The following is a 9,185-nucleotide window of genomic DNA, read 5'->3' on the forward strand; positions in this document are numbered from 1 at the left end:
GGGGGGGGGAGCGGGAAACGGGGCGGTTCGGGGCTTTGCGAGGGGGCTGTGGTGAGCGGGAGTGGGGCCGGTGCGGGTGTGTGTCTGTGGGGTTCGAGCCGCTTTGGGTCTTCGCGGGGGGATCAGGAGCTGGGCCGGGGAGAGGAATGGGTGTCTGAATCCAGTTCAGTTTGGGGCATGCGAAGCGTTACTGTACCGAGTGGGTTCGGGTTGAGCTGCGGTGGGATCCGGCCTTGATGGGGGGGGCGGTATTCATGCTCTGCAGTTGTGCCCACAGGTGCTGGCAGAGAAGCGGAGCTTGGGCAGCAGGGATGGACCCCCACACCTAGTGGTTCTGGTGCCGCTGCACAGCAAGGCTGCAGCCCACGACACGCTCCGTTTGCTGCAGAGCCAGGACTCGGCTGTTGTTCACTCGGATGAGGGGAGAGCTGGTGGCTTTGTGCTCCTCTGTCCTCGACTCAAGCAGCGCTGGCGCTTTGTGACAGCCCAGGCGGGTGAGGAAACGCTGTTGGTGTGTGGTTTTTGGCTCCGTACCCCTGGCAGCCCCAGTGACAGAGCTGTTTTGTGTGCAGGGGACCTTCATGCTGTCTTAGACCTGGCAAAAGTTGCTGACTCCCTGCTCTTCATCCTGGATGCTGCAGATGGCTTGGACGGTGCAGGGGAGCACTGCCTCTCCTGCCTCTTCGCACAGGGGCTCCCCAGTTATGGTGAGTGAGTGAGAAATGTTCACAGCTTCTAGTGGGGTGTAAGTTGAGAGGGTGCTTGATGAGGATTTACTGTTGCAGTAATTAAAAGCTACTGATGTTAAAAGGTGATCACAGAACTCTGACTGCTCTGTTTCTGAGCATAGATTGGCTGGGTGATTGTCATTCTCATGCTGCTTTGTTGTGTTGTGACCTGTTGTGATTTAAGCCCAGCCAGCAACTAAGTACTACACAGCTGCTTGCTCTCTGCTTCTTGCATAAATAAAGTGAGAATAAAAATAAACAAATAAAATGACAATAAGAAAAAATGAGAATGGGAAAAAAAAAGTAAACCTCATGGGTTGAGATAAAGAGTTTGGTAAATAAAATGTAATAATAACAACAGTAATAATAAAAAATATAGTAATGAAAATTAATATAATAAAATACAGAGAGAAAAATAAAACCCAAGTAAAGATACATGTTGCACAACACAATTGCTCACTGCCTGCTGACCAAGCAGCAATCCGTTCCCCAGCCAACTTCTTCCAGTTTATATACGGAGTATGATGTCCTATGGTATGGAATAGCCCTGTGGCTAGTTGGGGTCAGGTCTCCTGGCCATGAGCCCTCGAGCTTCTTGTACACCTGCTTGCTGGCAGAGCTTGGGAAACTGAATAATCCTTAGAAACAATCCAAAACACAGCACTGTACCAGCTACTATAAAGAAAATTAACTCTCTCCCAGCTGAAACGAGAATGTTGACCTGTGGAGACTGTTGTAGGTTTTGACCTCTGGTGGTGTCAGTATTGGATTGGTTTTCAGGGCCTGGAGAGTGAAGGGATTCAGACACTTTCTTGCTAAATTCGGTTCCTGGACCCTTATCTCCATGGTCTCATTTAGTCTCAAAATTTTATCTCTGGAGACAGTTTTTTTTGTCCAGTGTGTTCTTTTCTACACCTTTATGGTATGAATCTGGTTATTTGGGTTACTCATATTTGGGTGTTTGTCAGTGCTTGGTAAAAAGAGTACAAGAAGGTTTAATTTGATCCTGAACTCTGTTCTGTGCACTGCTTGGTAGCTCTTGCTGTCCCAGGGGGCACTGACTTGCCACCGAAGAAGCGGATAGACGCCAGGAAGAAACTTGCCAAAGCCGTTGAGAAGCGCTTTCCCGAGGCCAAGCTCTTCCCCCTGAACACGGAGCAGGAGTCCTCACTGCTGCTGAGGCACCTCGCTGCCCAGAAGCAGCGGCATCTCGCTTTTCGGGACAGGCGGGCTCACCTGCTCGCCTATGCTGCCGAGTTTGTGCCTGGTCAAGAGAGCGACCTGGTTGGCACCCTGAAGGTGTCTGGCTTTGTCCGGGGACAAACCCTCGATGTGAACAGCCTGGTGCATATTGTGGGGCATGGAGACTTCCAGATGAGCCAGGTGGATGCCCCCCCTGACCCCCTCTCTTTAAACCCCCGAGTGGTTAAAGGACAAAAGAGAAGCCAGGACATGGAGGTACAGGTGCGTGGGAGCTCAGTGCTTTGCTGGGCCTGTTAGAACATGATGTTTCTAAACTTTCATTGGGAAAATACAACTGGCTGTATGTGGTCAAGGGAAGGAGAAGGGGAGTTGTATCAGAGCCAGTAGGCCTGTGTTCTGCCACTGAGCTGAGATTCCCTGCCCATAGCATATAACGGGAACATTACATTACAACACAACGTTCCTGATATTGAGGGGAGTTTTGCTTCAGACTGATGGCTAGCTTGAGTTAGATGTATTCACAGCTGGGAACTCTGTTTTTGGCCTTCAGGATGACTCTGTAAATGGTACCAATGAGATGGAGGAAGATGTTAAGGTCCTGATGAAGGCAGATCCAAGCAAGCAGGAGTCTTTGCAGTCAGAAGTGGTTCCTGATCCCATGGAAGGGGAGCAGACTTGGCCTACTGAAGAAGAATTGCAAGAAGCAGAGGGTGAGTAGCAGCAATACTTCTGTACCTTTACCTTGACCCTGTCAAGAGGGTTGTTAAAAATCTTCTGTCGCTGGAATGGCTGAGGATGGTGGTGAGGAAACATGCTAGCTGGGTGCCTGGGGCTTCCATTCCCAGCCCCATCACCTTATGAGCAGGCTGCCTGGTTTGCCTGGCAGTTAGCAGGGTTACATTTTAGCTGCCTTTTCTGGGCCCTTGCTAATTCTGTGCTGGGAAACACAGCTAGAGCTGATGTTGGCTCTGCTGGTATAAATGTGTAAATGGGAAAGGAGAATTGTTCCTGTATTAACTGTTGGTGGGAACCCTACAGCTTCTCTGAAGGAAAACAGGAGGGTGGTGAAAGTCCCCAAAGGCACATCAAAGTACCAGGCTGCCTGGATTGTGGATGATGAAGGCAGTGAGAAAGATGAAGATGGTGATGAAGATGATGACATCTATGATGATGATGATGATATGATGGAAGAGGCAGTTTCCCAGGTACTTCTAAGAGCTGATACTGCAGGTGGTCTCCAGGGCATTATTGTGTATTCTAGGACAATCCTTCCGCCTTGCTCCATCCAAAGGCACAACACAGAGCCAGGACTCACCTGAATTTCCGTTGTTAAATCCCTCACATGTATCATGTTCCTGTTTTGACCCGTTAGATACTGAACTGAGGGAGTGTGGTGTAGCTTGGGTCACGATTCACACGGTGTGAGTACATACAGGGTTTGCAGTGCTTCAGGGGCACCAACAGAGTGTCTGTGCTCATGGGCTCTGTGCTGTCCTTTGTGTCAGGAGGGGGAAAGCAGTGAGGAGGAAGAGGAACCTGCAGAGGAGGAGTGTGAGACTATGACCGTTTCTGAGTGCTTGCGGGATGACCAGTATGACGAGAAGATGGAGGAAGATGAACAGATGCTGGAGAAATACAAACAGGAGAGAATGGATGAAATGTTTCCAGATGAGGTGGACACACCACGTGACATACCTGCCAGAGTCCGGTAAGAAACAGGATGCTTTGCTGGGAGAGGAGGTGGAAGGTGCTTTTCTGGCTAGTTTGGTGAGATAGGGCAGGAAGCCTGTGATGTCTTAGCCGTGGTGTCTGAACCTGGCTGAAGGACTCTTCTGAAGACTCACTCCTAGGCTCTGAGGCTTCCAGGGGAGCCGCTAGTTGGGGGAGCCATTGGTTGGGCCTGGGTAGCCCCCTGTGGCGGGGAGAGCTGGGTCCTGACCTGGGAGAGAGGAGGATGGTAGAGCCCTGATGGAAAGGCAGGTTGTTTGGGAACTTGGATGCTGTTTCTAGTTCTCTCTGCACAAAGAGCTAACATTTGCTTTGCTCCCTTTGCTCTCTCTGAAGGAGTGAGTCCATGCAGACCACAGAAGGTGCTGCCCACACCCCTTGACTGGTGAAGTAGTTTGTCTTTCCTGTTCTCTGTTTTCTAGGTTCCAGAAGTACAGGGGGCTGAAGAGCTTCCGGACTTCTCCGTGGGACCCTAAAGAGAATCTCCCAAGGGATTATGCCAGGATTTTCCAGTTCCAGCACTTCTCCCGAACCAGAAAGCACCTCTTCCGGCAAATAGAGAAAGAGGAGACTGAAGGAGCCTCGGTAACTCCCTCTTCTCTTGCTGATCAATTCCCCTGCTGTGTTCCCTTGCTCCTAGTCGGAAAGACTTGGGGTGGTGGCTGGGTGGATCTCCTCAGCCAGCTGGTTCATGAACTCATGAAAACCATGAGTTCAGATGATAATTCTCCTGGATTCCCTCTCTAACCCAGGCACATGTAACTTATGACTGTTGAGAGAAGTACTCACAACTGATCCTCTCTTCTTGGCAGGTTGGATGGTACGTTACACTTCACATCTGCAATGTCCCTGTCTCGGTGATGGAGAGCTTCAAAGAAGGGAAGCACCTAGTCCTGTTCTCGCTGCTTCCTCACGAACAAAAGGTGATTATGTGTAGCCCTGCCAATACCTTCTAGGTGTGCAGCTCCTTGTCTGATTCCCTCAGTCTACATGGCTTGAAGAGGTTCTGGCTGCAGAGGGTTTGGGCTGAAATCTCCCTGCATTACTTGCATTTCAAAATAGGGCCTTCCCTTTGGTCAGAGCAGGCTGAAGCTGCCAGGAGTGTTTAGGCTAGAGTGTCTGAGCCTGGCTGAGGTGTCTGCATTGGTGACCAGCAGTCCTTTGGGTAGCCGTTGTCAAGGGCATTCATCTCTGCTGCAACATCTCATTGCTTTCTGCTCTGTCTGCCCCTCACAGTGCTGCTTCTCTTGCAGATGTCCGTGTTGAATTTCCTGGTGCGTCGGCATCCGAGTAACAGCGAGCCAGTGAGGGCAAAGGAGGAGCTGATCTTTCACTGTGGGTTCAGACGCTTCCGAGCATCACCCCTGTTCTCCCAGCACACCTCAGGTTTGTGAAGGACTTGTGGGTGGGCATGGGCATGCCAGAAGATGGGGCTGGGGTTTCTAGGGCAGGAAGCCTGTGATGTTTTAGCCGTGGTGTCTGAACCTGGCTGAAGGACGCTTCTGAAGACTCACTCTTAGGCTCTGAGGCTTCCAGGGAAGGCACTAAATAATGGGTAGTGGAAGAGCTTGGGCAAGGTGGCTTGCTGCTCCAGGCAAGGCGGTGGCAGGTTCCATGCAGTGAGCTGGTAGCTCAGAGGATCACCTTTGTTCCTGGCAGAGGAGGGATGTTTGTCACCCGTTTTCCTTAAGTGCAGAGCCTGTTTGCCAGGGACAAATGGGCTCAGTGGGGTTTCCCAGAGCTTTGAGGAATGCTGTTGGCCTGATCTTGATCATTGCTGTTCTGTCCTAGCTGATAAGCACAAGCTGGAGCGTTTCCTGCGCCCGGATGCTGCCCTGGTGGTGACTGTTTACGCTCCCATCACTTTCCCTCCTGCCTCGGTGCTTCTTTTTAAACAGAGAAGTAATGGTAAGTTGATAATTGCTGAGGAGGTGGTGTCTGGGAAACAAACATTAGCAGGCCATTCCCATACTCCACTTAAAAGTGCATCTCTGCAGGAAGTGTGACTTGAAAAAGCTGTCTCCTTCATGTTACTTGAGGAGATTAACACGTTTCTAACCCCAATATTCCTGGCACCTTTGTCTGTCCCTGCTGTAGGGTTGCTCTGGGTCTGGAACCATTTGAGGAAAGGGGTTGTGGTGGGGAAGGAGGTGATGGAGGCACCTTCTGTGGCACTGTCCTATATGTTAGTGACTCTGCCTTGCAGGAATACATGACCTCATTGCCACGGGTTCTCTGCTTTCCGTGGACCCGGACAGAATCGTCATCAAGCGGCTGGTGCTCAGTGGCCATCCTTTCAAAATCTTTACCAAGACAGCTGTTGTGCGATACATGTTCTTTAACAGAGGTACGGCTTGTCTCGGTGTGGTGGGAAGAGGGGACGTGGAAGCAGGACTTCTGTCCCTGTGGGAGCAGTTGTGTTGGTACAGCAAAGCCTGTTTTTTACCCGCCTTTCATGTTTTGATCTCCAGAGGATGTGATGTGGTTCAAGCCAGTGGAGCTGAGGACAAAATGGGGTCGTAGAGGACACATCAAGGAGCCGTTAGGTAGGTTTGATTTGATATTTATCTCTGATGCTGGGCAGGATGTGGACCTCCTGGACAGGAGACAGCTAATGGCCTCTTCTGCTCTCTGCCTAGGGACCCATGGTCACATGAAGTGCCATTTTGATGGACAGCTCAAGTCCCAGGACACGGTACTGCTGAACCTCTACAAGAGAGTTTTTCCTAAATGGACTTATGACCCTCATGTTCCAGAGCCCGTGCCGTGGGTGAGGAGTGAGAGCGTGCTGCCAGTGGAGGAGGTGGAAATGGAGTAAGTCTCCAGCGTGGCAGTTTTCTCTGGATGCTGTTCTCGTCCCACGTGCTGTGAGGGCAGCACCGATATCTTGGACGTATTACTGCTGGGGTCTGTACAGGGGCAGTTGTCTCACCAGCTACTGCTCAGGTATCAAGCTATAGCTATTTATTTTAATGGAAAATGTTTTTAAAAATATCTTGGTGCCTCTGTCTTGGTGATGGCCAGCTGTGGAGGCCAAAGGGCCCTGTGTGCACCCCTTGTCTAGTGAACCCCTTGGCCCACTCAGGTTGTTGTCTTTTCCATGTGCCCTGCCACAGTGGTGTGTGTGAGGATTTTGCTTTATCAAGGGCAGGAGTTTGCTGGAAGTTACTGTGATAAGAAAGGTGAAGTAGCAGCTGGGGAGAGTGAGTGCAGCTCACTGGAGGCCTGCCCCAGAGCAGGGCAGTTGGGGAGAACAAGACAGTGCTTTGTTTCCAGGCCCCCCACTAACAACCCTTTGCTGTGGAACCAAGTGACTCTCTGCTGTACAGACTAATGCCAGCATCCCTTGTCCCTCCACACAAACTTCTGAACGTTTGGGGTTGTTCATCTGTTTTTAGTAGCGCACAAACTAGACCCTACAAATTCAGAGTGAGGTTTCCGTTGCTTGAGACACTGCTCTGTTCTCATTCCGCTTTCCCAGGGAGGTCTGTGAGCCAGGTCAGGGAGCTCAGGTCCACGTTTCCCCCACACAGCACGATGCAAACATTCTCCACATCCCTGGGGACTGCCTGGAACTGCTCCGAGAGCACGGCCGCCACTCCCACGCCCGCTGTTGGCTCAATCAGCAGCTTCATCCTTTCCCACACCAGCCGCGTGGCTCGCTGTCGGGACAGAACAGCAGTTGTCATCCCAGCAGCAAGTACAGGCTGCTCCGGGGCTGCGGAGGGCACTGCGTGTGCACATCTCTCTGCAGCACTCTGGGAAGGGAGAGCAGAGCTTCCGCCAGCCCTTTCCAGCTGGAGACATTGTGGGTGTTGCACAGCTGCAGTGGTGTGCAGGGGCTTGTGCTGCCCTGGGAGAGTGGAGGGGTGAGAATGGAAGGGCAGAGCGTGGATGGAGGCAGCTGCCTGCTGGCAGCTACCGAGAGAAGGCAGCTGGGAGCGTTTACCTTGATTTCTTCCTCTGAGACTGTCAGGACATCATCAACCAAATCCCTGATGATGGGCCATGTGTTTGGTCCAATGCTGGTTTTAACTGCATCTGCGATGGTATCTGGCGGGTGAAGGTTGGGGGTCAGTTCCCCTCTCACCTTGGACTGGTAACAGTCATCTGCATTGCGTGGCTCAGCAGCAAACACTTTCACATCTGGTCTCAGAGCCTGCGGGGAGAAGAAGGAGCCACTTTGTTGAGCCTAGTGTGTGCCTGTTCATGCCCAGGGGGCCAAGCAGACCCTGCTGCTGTGCAGAGCCCAGGCACCCAGAGATTGTCAGAGCAGGGTCTCTTATATTCTAAACAGAAAAGGTGCTGCCTGTCCTGGGAGCCCTGCTCTTCCCTCAAGGAGATGTAGCCACTATTTCCTGGATGAGCTGTTGCCTACCTTGATGGCAACTGCTATTCCTGCAATCATTCCTCCGCCTCCAACAGGAACCACCACTGCATTTACTTCAGGGGCCTATGCAGAAAAGGAAGCATGAGTGCTTCTGGCACCTGAAGTACACCTTTTTGCTGTGCCCCTGCCTACAAGGAGCAGAACTCACCTGCTCCAACACCTCCAGGGCGATTGTGCCTTGCCCTGCGATCACTGCTGGCTCCTGGTTGGGGTGCACCATGATGCCTCCTGTCTCCTGGACTACACGAGATGCTGTCTCTGCTCTGGACTAAGGGAAAGTGCAGATGGTCACCTCTGGGTCTGGCTGGGCCGTGTCCCTGGCGGCTCTCCCCTGTGCCTTACCTTGTCGCTGGGCTCGCACAGCACCAGCGTGGCACTGTAGGTGCGGATGGCAGCTTGCTTACAGTGTGGGGCTGTCTGGGGCACCACCACATAGGCAGGAATCCCTGTGTGACAAAAGAGGAGGCAAATCCAACAGCCAGAAAGCTGCAAGGAGCCAGTTAGCGCTGCAGGAGCAGGCTCTGTCTTGTCTATGCCAGCTCCTGCAGGAGTTCAGGAGAGAGAGACACCCCTGCTTATCTCCAGGACTGGCAGAGCCTCTGCCCAGGAACCAGCTCTGTGTTTACCCCAGCCCAGCACTGGGGCTGGAAGTTGGGGTACTTGTTACCTTCGGCCTGGGCAGCACAGGCGAGCGCCTGCCCGTGGTTCCCGCTGCTGTGTGTCACGACAGCCCGGGGCAGCTCCGCTCCATCGCGCTCGCTTTCCTCAACGAGACTCCTGACTGCGTTCAGGGCACCGCGGATCTGGAAGGAGAGCGCAGGTGGGGAATCTTCTTCCTTGGAGCCTCCCCCGTGCCCTGGAAGTGCTTCAGCCCCGTGCAGGGTGGCAGAAGCCACGTCTGCTTCGAGGGCTGGGGGCTGCGGACGGAAAGTGAGTTTCTCCGGTGGAAGAAGCGACCTTCGCCCCGAGGCCGGCCCGGGGCGGGGGCAGGCCGTGCCGCCTTCCCCGCGCACCTTGAAGGAACCGGTCTTCTGGAAGAGCTCGCACTTGAAGAGCAGCCGTCGGCCGGCCAGGCGGTCCAGGCCCGCGCTGGTGAGCAGCGGCGTGCGGTGCAGCCGGCCGCGGAGCCGCGCCTC

The 9,185-nt window shown here is 52.9% G+C and overlaps 2 protein-coding genes and 2 non-coding genes across 4 annotated transcripts in view; 3 read left to right on the forward strand and 1 right to left on the reverse strand.

Moving 5' to 3' along the window:
* The window catches only part of TSR1 (TSR1, ribosome maturation factor), a 7,085-nt gene extending 440 nt beyond the window's left edge, over positions 1-6,645 (forward strand). The window contains exons 2-14 of the mRNA XM_026861845.1: positions 278-494; positions 573-707; positions 1,765-2,192; positions 2,482-2,641; positions 2,970-3,136; positions 3,437-3,639; positions 4,082-4,244; positions 4,472-4,582; positions 4,913-5,045; positions 5,451-5,567; positions 5,866-6,006; positions 6,131-6,205; positions 6,299-6,645. Coding sequence (XP_026717646.1) covers positions 278-494; positions 573-707; positions 1,765-2,192; positions 2,482-2,641; positions 2,970-3,136; positions 3,437-3,639; positions 4,082-4,244; positions 4,472-4,582; positions 4,913-5,045; positions 5,451-5,567; positions 5,866-6,006; positions 6,131-6,205; positions 6,299-6,477 — 2,229 coding nt within the window. The 3' untranslated portion in view covers positions 6,478-6,645. The remainder of the gene's footprint in view (positions 1-277; positions 495-572; positions 708-1,764; positions 2,193-2,481; positions 2,642-2,969; positions 3,137-3,436; positions 3,640-4,081; positions 4,245-4,471; positions 4,583-4,912; positions 5,046-5,450; positions 5,568-5,865; positions 6,007-6,130; positions 6,206-6,298) is intronic.
* On the forward strand, positions 3,709-3,801 carry LOC113487389. The gene has a single exon (XR_003399774.1). It is a non-coding gene; the product is annotated as a small nucleolar RNA SNORD91 family (small nucleolar RNA).
* On the forward strand, positions 5,107-5,199 carry LOC113487388. The gene has a single exon (XR_003399773.1). It is a non-coding gene; the product is annotated as a small nucleolar RNA SNORD91 family (small nucleolar RNA).
* A 387-nt stretch (positions 6,646-7,032) lies between the features above and the next one.
* SRR (serine racemase) lies at positions 7,033-8,493 on the reverse strand. Its single transcript, XM_026861624.1, has 5 exons — positions 8,392-8,493; positions 8,198-8,312; positions 8,038-8,112; positions 7,609-7,818; positions 7,033-7,321 (listed from the first exon to the last, which is right to left on the reverse strand). The coding sequence occupies exons 1-5, from the start codon at positions 8,481-8,483 to the stop codon at positions 7,124-7,126; spliced, it is 690 nt and encodes a 229-aa protein (XP_026717425.1). The 5' UTR covers positions 8,484-8,493; the 3' UTR covers positions 7,033-7,123.
* Positions 8,494-9,185: the final 692 nt, after the last annotated feature.

The sequence above is a fragment of the Athene cunicularia genome (genome assembly GCF_003259725.1).
Source record: "Athene cunicularia isolate RWA chromosome 19 unlocalized genomic scaffold, athCun1 chr19_part1, whole genome shotgun sequence".
In the NCBI taxonomy this organism is placed as follows: Eukaryota; Metazoa; Chordata; class Aves; order Strigiformes; family Strigidae; genus Athene; species Athene cunicularia.